Genomic DNA, 19,199 nt, shown 5'->3' on the forward strand with positions numbered 1-19,199 from the left:
GGGAATAATATGATGAATAATACCATCACTTTATTAAAGGACTTGAAAAAAGTTAGCTCAAAAAGTATGTGTCCCAAATACATTATCTTTTGGGATAACCTTCTTTTTCTCTCTCAAAACGAGTGAAAGAAATAAAGATAAAACGAGTTTAAACTTAATGTTTGAATAAGAAAGTGTCTTTAGAGATAGAGATATAGAGAGAGAGTGAGAATCAAGACTTTTAGTTTGCGTGTTTGGAAAAAGCAGATATTTTAGTTGAAAGCCTTCTTCCCTTTCTTTTGAGTTAGAATTGGTGGGTAGTATGGAGAAAAAAGTTACTTATAAGTGGAGATGGGAGTAATATTTAGCCTTCACTTAACATAAAATTAAATTTTCAAACTCTATTGTCTAATGTTCTCGAATAACTCTCATCAAAAAAAAAAATGTTCTCGAATAACTCTCATCAAAAAAAAAAATGTTCTCGAATAAGACGACATGCCAATATAATTTTAAGCTTGAGCTCCTCCCTTACATATATTTTTTTTTGTCGAACTCCTCCCTCCCTTACATATATGCAAGGTTATTCAAATCTGTATGAAAATACATATAAAGTATGTGTTGATTTTATATAATAGGTAAGAATTTGTGCAGATTTTATTCGGAGACAATCTACACAAACTTTGTAAGGAGTTCAGATTTAAACATAAAAGATAATCTTCTCTTTTAACCAGAAAGTTAGCTTGAGAGTCTTAACCAATTTTCAGGTGTGCCCCTTTTTTAATTTTGAAAAATCCCATCACACTACTTAATTATTATACTTATTATCAAATCCTCTCACATTGATTTTCTCCTAATCATCCTCCGCCCAAGATTTTGAGAGGTGCAGTTTGTTCGACCAAATTGGGCCACTTTGAACAACAAGGCTCCTTCAAAAAAAGTAAATTAGATTAGAACTTTCGTTTCAATTACTTCAAAAAAAAGATTTAGTTTAGGTGGTTATCATCTTGGACAACAACTATGAACTTATGAATTTGACACTCATTTTCTCTTTTTCTTTCGTCAAAGAACAAAGAAGAGTACGAACTCTTTACTGTATTAATAAAAATCTATCCAGAAGAAAAATACTTCATCCGAAATAAAATTGAAGTGAAATTAAAAAATATTTTCTCCAAAGATATTTTCCTTTACAAACAAAAAAGCTATCTTCATTTTTTAAACATCTAAAAATAAGGATTGAATCAGATCACAACTAAATTTAGAGAAGAAAAAAAAATATTTTTTTAGAGCAGTAGTTGGAGTAAAAAGAAAAAGGTAGGACCTTTTTAGAGTGAGAAAAAAGCAGTCTCTGTCTTTAGTTCTGTTAAAAAGGTAGTACTATTCTCTCTCTCTCTCTCTCTATTTTATATACAAATTATTAAGGTCTAGCAATAGAAAGAAGGATGAATTGAAGCAGAATATGAAGAAAGAAAACATTAAAAAAGAGAAGAACATATGCTGCTATCAACAAAGTACAATTCAAGAACAACTGCAACAAAAAACAACAACCCTAACCCAAACTCCCTTTTTAGACAATAAAAAGTCATTCTCTCTCTCTCTCTAACTTTCTCTCTCTAGATTTCTTTAATTCAATCAGATTTCACTGTTTTCATTTTCAAAATCAAAACTTGAAAGAGGTATCCTCTTATTCTCTCTCTGTAAAAAAAAAAACCCAAAAGAGTTGTGTTTGTTTACTGTTGTTTTTTGCATTTAATTTTCTTTGTTTTTTTTCGTGAAATGTTCTTTCATTCAATAAAAAGGACGGTGCTTTTTATCAATTGAAAGTTTTTCTTTTCTGGGGTTTTTTAGGAATCAAAAGTTTAAACTTGGGTTGAAGTTTATTAGAGACGATCTGATCTTTTAGGACTTCAATTCATTTGTTTTTTTAGAGAGAGAAAACAGAGAATGAAATTTGTCGGTCAGGTTGTAATGTTGTCAAAAGGAAGATAAAATTTTCTCTGAAACTCTCCAATTGTCCACTTGAAAAGTTTCATCTTTTATGAATATTTTCTCTGAATTGAAATCAAATAGAAAATACCCATTTCTTTTAGATTCTTTGATTAGAGAGAATTTTAGAGTAAACCCACTTCTTCTTCTTCATAATATCTGCAGAAAAAATGGAGGAATAAGGGTTTCAATAATCAGTGTTAGGGTTCTTTTTGTTGGGATAAATGAGATGTCTCTGAAGCTTTTATTGGATTTGAAAGATTTCAAGTATGGTGGTAAATGAAGAACTGAAATTCAATTACTATCTGTAAGTAATTTCGATTCAACTTCTTTGATTTTGTTGGATTTGAATTAGAAGAGAATTTATTTGAACAATCAATCTGTTCTTCTAGTCTTTTAGATTTAATATTAAACAATAGTAGAAGGAGAAAAACTGAAAATTTTGATTAAATTTGAGATTCCAACATGAGAGCTGGATTAAGTACTATCCAGCAAACCCTAACACCAGAAGCAGCTAATGTTTTAACCCAATCTATAGCCGAGGCAACTCGTCGAAGTCATGGTCAAACAACCCCTCTTCATGTTGCTTCAACACTTTTAGCTTCACCTTCTGGTTATCTTCGACAAGCTTGTATTCGATCTCACCCGAATTCATCTCATCCTCTTCAATGTAGAGCACTTGAACTTTGTTTTAGTGTCTCGCTCGATCGACTTCCTGCTTCTCAAACTTCATCACCAGGACTTGAACCACCCATTTCTAATGCTTTAATGGCTGCTTTAAAACGCGCTCAAGCTCATCAACGCCGTGGTTGTCCCGAACAACAACAACAACCACTTTTAGCTATCAAAGTTGAATTAGAACAACTTATTATATCGATTCTTGATGATCCAAGTGTTAGTCGTGTTATGCGGGAGGCTAGTTTTTCGAGTCCTGCTGTTAAAGCCGTTATCGAACAATCCTTGAATTCATCGTCAAGTTCAGTTGGTAATAAGGCATCTAGTATTGGTTCTGGATTAGGATTTCGACCGGCACCTATTGCTAATAGGAATCTGTATATGAATCCTCGGTTCCAGCAACAATGGAGTTCTGTTTCTGATCAGTTTGGGCATCAGAGAAAAGATGAGGTTAAGAAGGTTTTCGAGGTTCTTTTAAAGAGCAAGAAGAAAAACCCGGTTTTGGTTGGAGATTCTGAGCCGGAACCAGTGATGAGAGAGCTTTTGGAGAAGATTGAGAAGAAGGAATTAGACGAAGGTTCACTTACAAATGTTCAAGTGATTTCCTTGGATAAGGATTTCACATCGGATCGAACAAAGATCTCAGTTAAGGTGGAGGAGTTGGAGAATTTGATCGAAAGTCGAATGGAAAGTGGAAGTTGTGGTGGTGTGATTCTCAATCTGGGAGACTTAAAATGGTTAGTTGAGCCAAATATTGGGTTTGGAAAATCATGTGCAGGTCCGGTTCAACAACAACAAATGGTATCAGAGACGGGGAAAATAGCTGTTTCCGAGATGGGAAAGTTATTAGGAAGGTTTGGAGAGGGTACCCGAAAGTTATGGTTAATCGGGACGGCAACTTGTGAGACTTATCTGAGATGTCAAGTCTACCACCCGTCGATGGAGAATGAGTGGGATTTGCAGGCTGTTCCAGTCACTACAAGAAATCCGCATCCTGGTTTGTTCCCAAGGTGTGTTTCACTTGATTTCTTTTACGTTCCGAAATTTAAATGACTAGACTAGATTATCGTCCCTTTTTACTTAAAAAATTCATTAGTGAATTGAATATATCCTTGAGAAACTTTCTGGATTGAACACTTGTTAAAACTTAAATGTTATAATAGATTTAGCTTCAAATTCAATCAACAAATATAGGGGAAACTTAAATAGTATGATTCGAAGTTAATACCAAAGATAGAACCCAGGAATTGTTCAAAGTCGGTATTACGCCATATAAACGAGAGTCTATTTTGATATATGATTAGATTTGTATGCTATGTGTGGTAATTTTCAGGCTAGGCGGAAATGGGATTCTAAGTAGTTCAGTGGGATCTCTCACTCCATTAAAAGCCTTCCCAATATCGGCAATTGCTCTACCGAGACGTTCATCTGAAAACATGGATAACAGAAAAACAAAATGTTGCCCTCAATGTATGGAGCAATATGAACAAGAATTAGTGAATTTGAAAGAATTAGAGTCTGATAAATCATCTGGTGATTCGAAACATGAATCTGCTCGCAAAACCTTGCCGAAGTGGTTGCAGATCGCAAAGCCAGACGACGACAGTGCCGAAGCCACAAACCAGTCTCAAGTTTGTTCTTTTGAAACTCGTATCCGAATTTTTATACCATTTGAAGTGTATTATACTTGTACCTAATTCTTGTTTTTTCTTAACAGACTAAGGATCAAGAAACAATCTTGAAACAAAAAACCGATGAACTTCAAAGGAAATGGAACGATACTTGCTCACGTCTTCATCCAAGCTTCCACCATCCGAACTTTGAAAGAATTGGTTCAACTGCTATCCCGATGACAAACTTGTATAACTCAAACTTGCTCAATCGGCAATTTCTCCAGCCCAACATACAAATAAGCAAGACTTCCGACAAAGCCCAACAGATAAGCCCAAGTCTGTCTCTGAAACTACCTGAAAATCGGAGCTCTCCACCTACAAGCCCGGTAAGAACAGAACTTGCTCTTGGACAACCAAAAACCCCAGAAAATTCTCTCGAGAAAATCCACACGGAACGTGTAATGGACTTTGGTGGCTGTATCCCTTCGCACCTGAAGCCCGAGTCCTTTGAGGTCCGACGTGACAAACTGGCCAGCACAGTGGACCCCGATTCATTCAAGAGTCTCTTCAAGGGTTTGTTGGAAAAGGTATGGTGGCAACCAGATGCAGTCTCTGAAGTAGCTACAGCTATGATCCAAAGCAAAATTGGGAACAACAAACGACGAGGAGTTGGAATGAAAGGAGATTCATGGTTGTTATTTGCAGGTCCGGATAGGGTTGGTAAGACGAAAGTGGCGTCAGCGCTTTCGGAATTAGTAGGGAGAGCAAGTCCGATTACAATTAATCTTGGTTTACGTTCAAACGACGATGAAGAATCGGAAATGAAGTTCCGTGGGAAAACAACAGTTGATCGAATAGCAGAAGCAGTTCGAAGAAACCCATTCTCTGTTATTGTACTTGAAGATATCGATCAAGCAGACATGCTCGTTCACGGAAGCATCAAACAGGCAATGGACAGAGGTCGATTACCAGATTCCCATGGAAGAGAAATTAGTTTGGGTAGTACAATCTTCATCCTGACTGCAGATTGGGTACCAGAAACCATTACGAACATCTCAAATTCATCTCAGTTACATGAAGATAAGCTCTCATCTATCGCCTGTAATCAATGGGAGCTTCAACTGTCAGTAACTGGAAAGACTTGTAAGCGTCGTCTCGAATGGCTTCACGATGAAATTAGGTCAACGAAGGCAAGAACCGACACAAGTTCAGCATTCTCATTCGACCTAAACGAAGCTGCTGAAACCGAAGAGGATACCGCAGAAGGATCTCGAAATTCAAGTGGTGTTACTACAGAACACGAAAATGAACATAGTTTGGTAAAGAGCAATCAAGTTCATGTTACAGCAGCAACGATCGAGCTATTCAATTCAGTCGACAATGAGATTATATTCAAGCCTATAGATTTCGATCCTATTCGAAGTAAAGTTTCGAGTACTATTGGTTTGAAATTTTCATCGATCGTGGGAGATGGTCGGTCAATAAAAGTCGACGAAGAAGTATTAGAACAAATTATAAGTGGTGTTTGGTTTGGCAAAACAAGTTTGGAAGATTGGGTTGAAAAAACTTTGGCTCCAAGTTTTCACCAACTAAAATCAAAGTTAGATACTTGTGATGAAAGTTTAGTTGTGAAGCTTGTTCTAGTGAGGGGATCATTAGAAAGAAGAAAGAATGGAGATCTATTACCTAGTAAAATCACATTAGTTATGGAGGACTAGTGAAAAAAAATATAGAGGGATATGTTGGGAATTATCCTCATTCTGAAAGGGTAGATATGTAAATATTGAGGACAGATAAGAGAAGTAACAATACTTCTGGGCAAGTTTGGAGTTGTTCTTTTTTTCATTTCCTTAAAATAATTTCTTATGTTATATTTCCTTTATCATAATTCATATTAAATTACAAATAATAATCAATTAAAGTTGGGTCATCTCATCAATATTATTGAATGTTGATTGTGTACAAGTTCATTAAGTAAAATGGACTCCTCTTTCTTCGTCTCTTTTGATATGTCGCGAAATAATGGGCTAGAATGCCTAAAATTTTTCAAAATTGACATAGACGACTGAATTTTGCCCAACCAATCAAGAGAAAGAAACAGAAGTGAAGTCCAGTTGTCTACGCCAAATTCTAATCTAAGTTTCACCTTAAAATTTGGAAGATACTACTAACATTTTTGGTGGGGGAAATTTTTACAACAACAATTGATGGCCACTGCCTCCTCGCATTATTGATACTTTATATGACCAACCATGACTATGTTTTTTTTATTTGTTGAACTAGACCAACCATGACTATGTTAGTTAGGTCACTTTTGAATCCTCACCCAGAAGGGTAATTTGGTCCTATTTTATAGGAAGAAAACAGAGAAAATTCTTTCCCCCTTGACTGCTAAACCTCATCCAAGAACAGGAAAAGTCCCCCACTTGTTCTGGCCGGATTAATATCACTCAGGGACACACAACTTTATTGCATTTCAAACAAACTCACTGTCTCTCTCTCTCTAGAGTTTAGAGTCAGATTTGCCCTTTCAAAATTCAAACAAGCCTTTTTAGGATAAAACAAAACATAACCACTCCTACTTTCTCTCTCTTACTTTTCACTTGTTCTTTTATTTACTTCAGTAACATCCTCATGTTTGGAAGAAAATGTTAATAACTCCCCGTATACTCTACACTTATGACATGATCCCTAAAGAAATGTGCTCAATATTTAGAAGGAACCCGAAAACGACACGAGAGTATGATATTATTTTTCCTTTGTAATCAGGTCTTTATTGCTTTTTTACTTTGTAATCAGGTCTTTATTTGTAATCAGGTCTTTATTTGATAACATGCTCTTAGAATATATGAGCAGATAAAAATTTCAAAGATATATCATATAAAAGATTAACTTGTCTTGAAAAACATAGATCATCTTTTCCCTCACTTGAAGAGGTGAGGCTGATTTGCAACAAAGAAAAAAAGAAAAGAAAAGAAAAGAAAAGAAAAGAAAAGAAAAGGCTGATATCCAACATTCATATAAGAAGCAAAGGTTTCTCATTCAATAGGGATCATTTTAGGGCATCTCACTCTAAGAAAAATTCTGAAAGTCTTAGTTATCAAGTGTCAATTAACATTCTCTTTTCTAAGTGACAATATGAAGACATTCTTAATTTTTTTCTTTAATTGAGATCTCTAAAACACCTTTACTTAATACACATGTCACTCTCATTTAACTAAAAAAAATACACATGCCACTCTTAACTTCAATAAGAAAAAAGAATTTAAAGAGTAAAAGTTTCTATTAGTTTAAATTTTACAGTTAACACTTAGAGAGTCTCAAAGTAGCACTCTAGTTTTAGAGTGAGTATATAATAAATATTCTCACATCGTCAATGAGTGTCAAATAGAGTGTACCGCTAAAAATAATCTTTTCAATAAAATTTCGTAAAATTTTAAGTGACACTCTAAATTTTAAAATTTGACAGTCCCATTCAAAATGTTCTTTTTATTAATTTATTAGTTTTTTTTTTTTTGATGAAATATATTACTTAGTTAGGACTTTAACTTTTACCTCAAGAAGGAGAAGTCTAATTAACATTTATTTTTCTACAGAAGATCAAAAGTGGGGTGGTAATTGGAGAGAGAGGGAAAAAAATGTTTGTAGAAAGAAACCTATTTAATTTTTTTTGATGAAGACAAATGGCAAAAGTAGATGACAAAAGCACACCAAAACTTTATAGCTCATCCTTTTGGAAGATTTGCAGGCTTTTTAAGCACACCACGCCTACTTGTTCCCTAAAGGAATCAAGATAAGATCATTAGATATCTTAAAAAACTACTGCATAATACAAATAAGTGATGTGAGTTATGATTAACTAACTTTCAAGTTCTTCAACGAAAAAAAAAACAATCTTTTAAGTTAGATTAGCCCCACTCTTAATGTTTTCTTAATTAAGTGGAATCATACCATGTGGTATAACTTTAGTAGAGGGAATTTTTAAGAGAATAAGAATAAAGAATTTCAGTTTTTGTATTTGGCTGTTGGGAAACTAATATGGAGCATTATTTTTGAGCTGTTGGGAGACTAATAAGAATAAAGGATTTGCACTTGGCAACACATCATTTGAGTGTGGAGTAATTGGAGAGAGAATTGTGAGAATTATACTCCAGTGATATTTCGCCATATCAACAGAGGGCTGGGAGAGGGATCAAAATGGAGGGATAAATAGAATTTTTGATGAAAAAATTGCACGATTTAAGTTAGGGCAAAAAATTTGGATCTAGTCTTAAAATAGTTTCAAGAAATTCAAATACAGTTTTAGGTATAAAATTAAGGAGAAGTCCAACACGTATGCTCCATAAAAATCTACTTTATTTGGTCTTTTTAACTATCACATCCACACATATTCTACTTTTTAGGTTTTAAAATAGCTTTCTTTCTTAAACTTTGAAATTACAACCTAATTAACCCCCAACTAATCTCAATTAAGAATTTAATTTATCCTTTTCATTCATGCATTCCCTTTCTTTCAACACCATTACCCAATCTTTAATCTCTATATCTTCTACCTGTAAGTTTCTCATTCTCTTTAAATTTCACTAAGGATGTTGGTGATTTCTAATTAGTTCAATTTATTAGACCTTAATTTCTTCTTCTCAAATATTGTTTAATGCTCGAATTTTGTTTCAAATTTTGTTACAAGGGTACAAAAGTAGATCTTTTTCGTTTTCAAGCATATCGTAGAACCCTAGCCACTCAGGTCTAACGTATGTACCACTATAACATTTTGACACGTGCTTTACAACAAAATTCCACGCGAAAATAACCACTAGCTAGGGTAGAAATTTGTTCTTTTTTTCTTTTTAATTAGAAAAACGACGTACGGGCTAGCCCTAGCCTCCATGGTCCAACACATGTTCTACTCTAAAATTGATAGCTGCATTACAACAAACTTGTAGGTGAAATATACACGAGCTACGATGAGTGAGCCCTAGCCCCTATGGTCTAACGCTTGTTTCTACTCAAACTTTTCGACAGGTGCAATAACAAAACTTAGGTAAATAAACACAAGAGAACAAGAAATTTGTTCTTTTTAACTTGTATTTGATTTTTTTGGAGCAGGAAGCAAAGAAGATTAGAGTAGATAGAAGAGAAAGCAAAAATGTCATCACCTAGCTCAGGATCTTACACGCCACATAACATTCTTATAACAGGAGCTGCTGGTTTCATAGCTTCCCATGTAACCAATAGGTTAATAAAGAACTACCCTAATTACAAGATAGTTGCTCTTGACAAACTTGATTATTGTTCTAGTCTCAAGAACCTTCTCCCTTCTTTTTCCTCCCCTAACTTCAAATTCGTTAAGGGCGATATCGCTAGTGCAGATCTTGTTAATCATCTCTTGGTTGTTGAACAAATTGATACAATAATGCATTTTGCTGCTCAAACCCACGTTGATAATTCGTTCGGTAATTCTTTCGAGTTCACCACAAACAATATCTATGGGACTCATGTTCTTCTTGAAGCTTGTAAAGTCACGCTTTGTATTAAACGTTTTATTCATGTTAGTACGGACGAAGTTTATGGTGAAACAGATAGTGAAACCGATGTTGGTAACCCTGAAGCTTCTCAACTCCTCCCTACTAATCCATATTCTGCAACTAAGGCTGGTGCTGAAATGCTTGTAATGGCTTATCATAGATCTTATGGTTTACCGACTATAACTACACGAGGTAATAATGTATATGGACCTAACCAATTCCCCGAAAAGCTTATCCCAAAGTTCATTCTCCTTGCTATGAAAGGTCTTCCATTGCCTATTCATGGGGACGGTTCAAATGTTCGAAGCTATTTATATTGTGAAGATGTTGCTGAAGCATTTGATACTGTATTACATAATGGTGTTATTGGTCACGTTTATAATGTCGGAACGAAGAAAGAAAGGAGTGTTGTAGATGTGGCACGAGATGTCTGTAAACTCTTTCAATTGGATCCAGAACAAGTTATAAAGTTCGTTGATAATCGCCCTTTTAACGATAAAAGATATTTCTTGGATGATCAAAAATTAAAGAAACTTGGTTGGCATGAAAGAACTCCTTGGGAAGAAGGGTTAAACATGACATTGGAATGGTATAAAAAGAATCCAGACTGGTGGGGAGATGTAACTGCAGCTCTTCTTCCTCATCCGAGAATGTCTGTGGCTGGTCTTTCAAACGATGAGGCGTCTTTTGTTCAATGTGGGTATAGTCGAAACAACGACGAAAGTGTAAATGGTGAAAATGGAGGTTTGAAGTTCTTGATTTATGGGAAAACAGGATGGATAGGAGGATTACTAGGAGGACTTTGTAAGGATAGAGGGATTGAATTCGAGTATGGTTGCGGGAGATTGGAAGATAGGCGATCAGTCATAGACGATATTAAGAAAATTAGGCCTACTCATGTTTTTAATGCGGCTGGTATTACGGGTAGACCAAATGTTGATTGGTGTGAGTCACATAAGGTTGAAACAATAAGGACTAATGTAGTGGGAACATTAACCTTAGCTGATATTTGCAGAGAACAAGGTCTTTTAATGGTTAATTTTGCAACCGGATGTATATTTGAATACGATAATGATCATATGGAAGGGTCGGGAGTAGGGTTCAAGGAGGAAGATAAGCCAAATTTCATCGGTTCTTTTTATTCGAAAACTAAAGCCATGGTAACTACTTCTGTTTTATTTATAATGTTTAACAAAACATAGATTTGACTTGTAAAATTTCATCGTACTTTGAAGTCACAAAAATTTTTAACCGTCTGAATTTTCGTGAAGATGATCCACATGGTGCAGACATTATCTTTAAGGGAAATCAGGCCTTGGAGTATGACCAAGTAAGCTCTGAAGAGGTGTAACATTTGGGTTAGAAAAAATGGTGCATTCAGTCATGACCCAAGTTCTAGCAATGTCTCCTGTTTTGGCACTAAGGCCCAAGCCCAATAGATATTGGGTTTTTATCCTGGTGCAAGTTTCAAGAATCCACCCAAAAGACTTCGACACTTATTAAACTTGTGTTCGCACCTTAGCATAGGCTCCAGACGATTCCCTACTATCACTCGTACTAATACTATCACTCAGCCATAGCTATATTCACTAATTTGATGGAGTTTGTGCAGGTTGAGGAGCTTCTTAAAGAATATGAAAATGTCTGCACACTTAGAGTCAGGATGCCGATATCTTCCGATCTAAGCAACCCAAGGAACTTCATAACAAAGATCGCACGTTATAACAAAGTTGTGAACATTCCTAATAGTATGACAGTGTTAGACGAACTATTACCGATTTCCATTGAAATGGCTAAAAGGAACTGTAAAGGAATATGGAACTTCACAAATCCTGGTGTAGTAAGCCATAATGAAATCTTAGAAATGTATAGAGATTACATTGATCCTGAATTCAAGTGGGAGAATTTCAACTTAGAAGAACAAGCTAAAGTTATAGTAGCACCAAGGAGTAACAACGAATTAGACGCATCGAAGCTGAAAAACGAGTTTCCTGAACTATTATCTATCAAAGAATCAATCGTCAAGTACGTTTTTGAATTGAACAAAAAGACTTGATCAAATCATACTTAACAAGTATATTGGTAATCCTTTCTTTGGTCTTATTTTCATTGTTGTTAGTTAAATCCCTTCTTCATTACCACATCCATGGTTTTTGTTATTGTTTTATCATTCTTTCTATTTTTTTCCTTCTTTTTGTAAGAACTTATTGATCAATGTGGCATTAAAATTCAATGCAAATTATTAGATTTTTTTTTATCAGTGTGGCATTGAAATCCAATGCAAACTATTAGATATTTTGTAACATTGGCTTGATTAACTTTCTTTATGTTTTAGTCGCGTATGCGACTGATGAACCAATTTCTATTTAGTCCTCATGAACACGATAAAATGTAATTCAAGTATTTGCCCTTTTCAGTAGTATAAAATATTCACACCTTAACTATTGAAATTTTTGCAGACTATATAGAAATTTGTCCATATGATAGCGCTAAAACACCATACGCATCTATAATATGAGAATATTCGAAAGAAATTTTAGGATACCAAGCAAACCCCAAATAAAGAGAAGTTGGACTAACGGCTTTGGTAATTGATTATGATAAAAAAGTTTGAATATGAAGAGGCCCTAACGGCTTCGCCAGGGCCCGCTAAAGATTAAGGGGTGCCTAAAATGTGTGGGGCGCTTTTAAACTGGGCTCCTAACTTATCAATGCAGTTGAGTGTTACAATGGGCTACCAATACCATGACATGAATTAAGCCCAGGTAATTTCAAGGGTCAAAGCCCATGAATGACCTAAGTCAACGAATAACACATCTTGGAACCCATTTTTAAAACCAGTCCAGGTTTTGATTTGCTCAAGTACTTGAAAAAATTGGTACAAGAATAACAATCAAAATTTAGCTCAAATTGCAACCTTTATCCCATGATTCACATCATATTCAAATCTTACTCCTCAAACACAAATTAAAATTCAATAAATTACAAACACTTCATTTTCAACTTCAAATGGTAGACTACAAATGGTTCTAATTTCTAACTGATTCTCTCTGCTTGAATACTAAAACTATAAATTAAAAAATCCAAAAATATTGTAATCCAGTACTGCATATTCTTCCGGTGTGACATCTTTGTAGATATAATAAGCTCAGAAGGGAATAACGCCGAATAAGAAGATGAAAGGTACGAGAAAAATGAAAGTAGCCATGAAGGAGAACACCATCATAAAAATTAGTTATAAAAATTTAGAAATAGACTAAAAGCCTTGCAAGGTCAAGAAAAAGAGATTAAATAGCCGTCCCACGAAAAAAAAACAAAAAAAAAGCTCAGTTAGGATAGTGCCTCACACAACAAAACATATAAGTAATAAGGGTTTTTTCCATCTCCATCTTTTATAGCTATGGAAGATAGATAAAAGAGTACTTGTAGCAAATGATTTGAGGAAGATTAAGTTGACATAGTAACAAGAACATGGAGCAAATGATCTGATTCTACTTGTTGTTGTGGACATGTTTATATGTATATATATGAAGAGAGAGAAAGAAAGAAGAGAGAGAGAGAGAAGTGATGGAAAGATGGGAATAAAGTTAGGTAATGAAAGGAATAAAGAGATGGGTAGTGTATTTATAAGAGGAGTGAGTGATTTGAAAGAAGAGTGAATTTTTAATGAGACTTAACATCAAAACATGCATGCTAGCAACCTACTACTACTTCATGCTCTCAAATCATCTCTCTCTGAAATCTGAATATCTATTACCTTCTGACTTACGCAAACACTCTACTACTACTTTCTCTCTCTACTACTACTACTATTTTCTCTCACTATAACTAGGAGAATGAGAAGATACTATGAAAAGTCAAAAGGTATGACTTGTTTGACTAACCATTCTCCTTGGGGGCAAATATATTTTGACTACTTAATTAGTTTAGGTATTTTACACTTTTTAGATACACAAATGGAAATTTGCATGAAACGTCAAACCTGTCAAAGTAGATCCCAGAATGAAAGATTTCATTTGCCTAAATTGTTTTCACAATTTTAGTCTCCACATTAACAAATTGAAGTTCTTAAATCTTTTATGAGAAAGGTAGATCAAGCTTGATTCTCATCCCGAACTTCCAAATTATGTCAAATGGAAAAGCTCAATTCTGGCTTGTTGGTTCTCCAAATCTTTGTGATAATGCAATTGGAGATCATTATCTTCTAAAATCAATTAAGGACTCCACTGAGTGAAGAAGTAAAGCTAGGGTTCTAAAGCTAGTGTGTCGGTCAAGGGGCGCTGAGTTTATCGGGGACACGAATAGAAAGAGAATGAGATCATATGAGGCGCCTATAGGTTAAGGCGCGAAGAGCAATTAATGGCATCTTTAGCCGCACCCTTGTGATGACTATGTGAGATTTAAGGTCGTACAGGGTTGGTCCTCAACCTGTTAAGGTTGGGCTCGACCTCGGGCTAGCCAAGCAAGTCTGACTACCACTAAAATCAACTGCCTGATTTGGGCCAGCCCAAGGTCTAATTCGTGTTGGTCAGATGGCCTCAACCAGTAAGGGTCAGGCTGATTTGAACTCATATGTGTCAATCAGAGCCATATCTTTAAATGAATCATACACAATTTTTTCGGGTTGAGTTTTGTTCGTGAGCGCATCTTTCCATTGATGGCCTTGGTTCATCAAGACCCATGCATAAGAGGTCTAATGAAAAGCCAAGATGTTGCCCTCATCTTCACACTCAACACATCTCTTAGACCAGATTCAATGGAGATAAGTTCCCCAAATAAAAAATTGGGAGCTCGACCCCTTCCCGGCCCATTAAACAAATGGGGGAGCCCAGGGTAAGTGTGGAGGGGATTTACTTCATTCTATTTTGTTTTTCATTTTTAAAATTCTTTTTTCATTTTCTTTTTCGTTTTAAATCTATTCGTTTAAGTTCTTGTCTATTTTTCTTTCTTTCTTGAATTTTTTTAGTTTATCTTTTCAAAATTCTCTCTCTCGATATTTAGATCAAATTTGAATTTTAAAATTAGATTTAATAATTTATAGTTGAAAAATGAAATAAAAATTCTACACACGAACTAACACAAGTTAAATTTTAGTTGACAGTCCACCTTTTCTAGAATCTCCTATTGGAATTGAAAAATTCAGGGACTCCCAAGCTCCAAAATGAAATAGGAGTTCCTCATTTGGGAGCCCCCATAAGATTTGCTCTTAGTGATTGGCACACTCACGTGCAATTCCCATTGTTTTCTTTCATTGGGGCAGTTCCCTTTCGAATTGGGTGTTTCTAAAACCACGACCTGACCCTGCGGCAAAAACTAGTAAAGCCTCGCATCGGATCCCAAAACTAGGGGAACATTTTTCGAGATTCTCTTTTTAATTTAAGTAGTGAAAATACTAAAGAGACTATTAATTGGCGTAGCCTGTAGGTTACGAGCTTTTTATGATGTAAAGGTACTAAGTTTGATCCCTCGAAATATTATTTTTACAAAAAATTCTTATTGTAAAAGAATTTGCACTTAAAAAAATACAGTAAGTTCACACAACTCGAATAACCCTTAGACTAAGTGGTTTATAGACTTAACCGTATGAGCTACAACTAATGTCATTAACATAACACAAACTGTTTTCAACTTACCTGTATCTGGCAGAGTATATATTAGAAAGAAAGGAATAAAGTCAAAACTACACTTGTGTTCCTGAAGTATGTAATGCAATATTCAAAATCATCAACGCTTAAGTTGATAATCTTGACGAAGATGTTACCATAAATTAAGGGTTAATTTCTTTTTGAACCCTAATTTGTGACCTGGCTTATTGTGGGAGTAGGATTTTTGTGGGAGTAGGATTTGGCCCCCAAAGTTTGTCTAGTCTTTTATTTTTCCCTTATGGCATTTTCGTAATTAAATTTTTTTCTTTCACCTCATCCTTCTCTTTCCTCCACCTCATCATTTTCTTTCCTCCTACTCACCTTCTTCAACCTAAGATGGTCGCTGGAAAAAAAGTCATTGGTCGAATTTTCTGGCGACCTTCAAACTAAAAAAGGAAAAATATTATTCTTCTTTCTCTCTCTTCTTCTTTCTTTGTCCTCTCTCTCTCTTGTTCTTCCTTTTCTCTATTCTTTTCCCTCTTTCTTCATTCTCTTCCCTCTTTACTCTCTCCACTCTCTTTTCTCCGGCGAAAGGGAGGAGCCCTTTCAACGAAGCTCTTGTTTCCAGACGAAACCAGATCTGGTTTCAAACCAGGTAGGTTTCGGTTTGCAAACATAACCAGGTCCCGTCTTGTTTGAAACCACACGAGATCTGGATTCAAACCAGACCTTGAAAGTGTAGTTTCATCTGGATTCCAGCGACCATCTTTGGTAGAAGAAGGTGGGGTGGAGGAAAGAAAATGATGAGGTGGAGGAAAGAGATTGATGAATGTAGAGAGAAAATAAGTATGAGTTGGACAATTAAAAGAAAAAATTTAATTAGAAAAGTACCATAAGGGTAATAATGGAAGATTAGACAAACTCTGGGGGTCAAATCGAACTCCCACCAAATCGGCCAGTTGGTCACAAATTGGGGGCCAAAACGAAATTAACCAAAAAACGAGAGGGAAAAGAGAGTTAGAAGAGAAAAAAGAGAGGAAGAAGAAGAAAGAGAAAAGAGAAAAGAGAAAAGAAAGGAAGATATAAAAAAAAAAAAAAAAATTTGGGTTGAAGGGGAGATTATATGGATATTAATGTTTTAACATATTTTCGTGGAATAATTTTGTTCCATCCCTTAAGCGTATTTTCAAAAAAAATTAATATGTTTTGGCTTGGAGGCCAAATCGAAAGAATATGACGAGTTAGTTGGGGCTAAAAGGGATTAACCCAAAATTGTATGCTTGCCAAAAAATTTCAATGTGAACATGGTCTCAAATAGAATATCTACGTGAACAATAGAACATTATAGAAAATTGACAACTCCCTATCGACATCTTGCAAAATTGGAGTTATTTTGCATTTTGATTACATATATGCTCTAAGTTATGCAAAAAAGTCACACTTTAATAACTTTTGTAGTTTGGTCACAAACTAACTTGAATTTGAATTTAATTATGTTATTTTAATATAGTTAGAATTAACTAACGTTGTTAAAACAAATTTGACATAGTTAAACTCATATTAAGGCGGTTAGTAGTTACACATAGCCAATGTCTTCGAATTTTCTCTTTTTAATCAACAGACCGATAAACATATTCTTAAGTCTAACAACTAATCTTTTTAGTGAATTATTTAATCAAATAAAATACTGAGGTGTCGTAGAAAATAAGAAGAATAGTATTACTGCTGACATAACTTAGAAGGTTATACATTTAATTACGTGGATATATTAAAATTAAGATTTTTTGTTGTTGAAAGTTATGCATATATAACTAATAAATAAGAGTGCAATTACAGCACATTTTAGAAATAAGCTTTAGAATGGATTTCCAGAATCTATTGCCTTGCATTTTTCTACCCCATTTAGCGAGTTTGTCAGCTGGGTTATTTTGAGTTCTGGCGATGTAGGAGAATTTGATATTGTTGAACTTCGGAATGAGAGGTTTTACTTGTTGTATGTGAGTCACAGATGGCCAGTCTATCGTTTTCCTGGGATCATGGAGATGGTGGATTAGACTTTGATTGACGCTTTCAATTATAATATGCATGTAATTGTGATCAATCACCCACCGAATTCCCGATAAAATAGTCTTGGATTCGCTTTCCTCACTCGTGCGAGCTCTAGGAGTTTCTTCTTTCGCTTCAATGAATTTGGCCTGAAAATCATGAACAATAAAGTTGATACCAGTACAATTGTTAATAGCAGTAGATGAGGCATTCGTATTGATTTTATAGTAAGGGTAAACTGGTGGAGACCAATGTTGTGAGCATGCATGTTTAGTAGTTTTAACTATACCAGGTACAGTAAGGAATGATAGAATCTGATTAATAACTTGTATGTTTATGATATTTTCAAAACATTGACCACATCGTACTTTCCAAATGAACCATAAGATAGTAGAGAAGTGAATGTCATAGTAGTACATGATATAGTATCCAAATCCTGCCACGAGAGAATCCAATCCGAAACAGAGTTAATATTAGTAGATATAATATTGAAATAGAACCAGACATTCTTAGCAAATTGACAGTGAAGGATAGTAATACGAAACAGAGTTAATATTAGTAGATATGAAATTCCCAATCCTTTGGCGTACTGGGAGAGCTCTAAAGCAACTTTTTCAAAGAAAGATAGTAATACGAAGAATCATTTTAATCGACCATATAAACATCCAATTTATGTATTTTGTTGTTGAGAGTGTTGGGCCGTAATTAAATGTTGATACATGGAACCTACTGTAGATTTACCGGATTGGGTGAGGGTCTATCGAATTTTGTCTTGTCTGTCTTCCTTGATATCCATGGATTTGATAAGGTTACAAGTATGTTTGTCGAAATTATTTTCAAGAATCTGATCATTCCACTTATTATTATGAATAAGCTGAAAAACTTTAGTGAGGGTAGAGTTGTTAGGCTTCGAAGTTCAGGATCCAGTGGACATTCCATATGTTAATTTGAAAACCATTTTGCACTTCTCAAATGGTCAACATGCCTATAAGATCAATAGATCATAGCGCTTACGAATGACCTTCTAGTTCCAAGAATACCAAGGTTTCCTTCCAACAACAAAAAAGAGAATACAAAGGCTTAGCAGGGCCCGTAGTTGGAATGTTGTTGTAATAATTCGATTGATCGCTTTTTTCAACAAAAAAAAAAAAAAAAAAAAGATTGATCGCTTTCTCTTTTGCATTATTAAGGCAAAATTAATACTAAAAATAGAAAAGGTAACAAAAAGAATTTAACTAGGACATAAAAGAAAATTTAATCGTTCCCAAGATTTGGCAAAGATGAGTACTGAGGTGTCAAATCAAATATTTGGCAAATGTGAACAAATGGGACACAGTAGGAAATTTGGCAACCACTTTTCCAAAACCATTGGACCCGTGTTGGATTTTTTTTTTTTCTTTTGTTGCAAACCCGTGTTGGAGTTGCTCTAAGGGGGTTTGATACAAGTGAACTTTTGTACCAAGTATGTTTAGATGGAGACCAACTCTGTCCCAAAACATTGTTTTTGGCATATATTAAAGGTCCGATAGAAATAAACTTTTTTGGATCAAAGTTGTTTTGATGGAGAGTGACTACGGCCTAACTCATTCTTGTGTCAAAATAGAGGTCCCCTTTGAATTGTTTCGTGGGGTTACATGTATACACGTGAAATTTTCGATCAAACTTGCCTGAATGGATAGTGACTGAGCTCACACCTTTTTTTTTGTGGGTAAAATGGAAGCCCAATTAAGGAGATTGGATAGACTCTGGACCAACACTTTTTCCAATATAACATATCACAAAAGATCACAAGA

General features: G+C 34.9%; 2 protein-coding genes across 2 annotated transcripts; both read left to right on the plus strand.

Moving 5' to 3' along the window:
• The first annotated feature begins 1,107 nt into the window (after positions 1-1,107).
• Positions 1,108-6,180, plus strand: LOC147550433 (protein SUPPRESSOR OF MAX2 1-like). Its single transcript, XM_086666214.1, has 3 exons — positions 1,108-3,647; positions 3,971-4,268; positions 4,355-6,180. Exons 1-3 carry the CDS (start codon positions 2,428-2,430, stop codon positions 5,966-5,968), a joined length of 3,132 nt encoding a protein of 1,043 aa, XP_086522340.1. The 5' UTR covers positions 1,108-2,427; the 3' UTR covers positions 5,969-6,180.
• Positions 6,181-8,592: 2,412 nt separating this feature from the next.
• Positions 8,593-12,032, plus strand: LOC147550434 (trifunctional UDP-glucose 4,6-dehydratase/UDP-4-keto-6-deoxy-D-glucose 3,5-epimerase/UDP-4-keto-L-rhamnose-reductase RHM1-like). Its single transcript, XM_086666215.1, has 3 exons — positions 8,593-8,805; positions 9,357-10,935; positions 11,388-12,032. The coding sequence occupies exons 2-3, from the start codon at positions 9,397-9,399 to the stop codon at positions 11,829-11,831; spliced, it is 1,983 nt and encodes a 660-aa protein (XP_086522341.1). The 5' UTR covers positions 8,593-8,805; positions 9,357-9,396; the 3' UTR covers positions 11,832-12,032.
• Positions 12,033-19,199: the final 7,167 nt, after the last annotated feature.

Source organism: Eschscholzia californica, unplaced genomic scaffold, assembly GCF_041429995.1.
Source record: "Eschscholzia californica isolate CP2 unplaced genomic scaffold, dmEscCali1.0.p SCAF_3, whole genome shotgun sequence".
NCBI classification, from domain to species: Eukaryota; Viridiplantae; Streptophyta; class Magnoliopsida; order Ranunculales; family Papaveraceae; genus Eschscholzia; species Eschscholzia californica.

What these genes read in the sequence shown, in the direction of transcription:
- LOC147550433 (XM_086666214.1), top strand. Translation starts at nt 2,428, where the DNA reads ATGAGAGCTGGATTAAGTACTATCCAGCAAACCCTAACACCAGAAGCA. An exon ending in CATCCTGGTTTGTTCCCAAG is followed by an intron (nt 3,648 to 3,970) that starts GTGTGTTTCACT and finishes GGTAATTTTCAG; the next exon opens with GCTAGGCGGAAATGGGATTC. An exon ending in AAGCCACAAACCAGTCTCAA is followed by an intron (nt 4,269 to 4,354) that starts GTTTGTTCTTTT and finishes TTTTCTTAACAG; the next exon opens with ACTAAGGATCAAGAAACAAT.
- LOC147550434 (XM_086666215.1), top strand. Translation starts at nt 9,397, where the DNA reads ATGTCATCACCTAGCTCAGGATCTTACACGCCACATAACATTCTTATA. An exon ending in ATTCGAAAACTAAAGCCATG is followed by an intron (nt 10,936 to 11,387) that starts GTAACTACTTCT and finishes GAGTTTGTGCAG; the next exon opens with GTTGAGGAGCTTCTTAAAGA.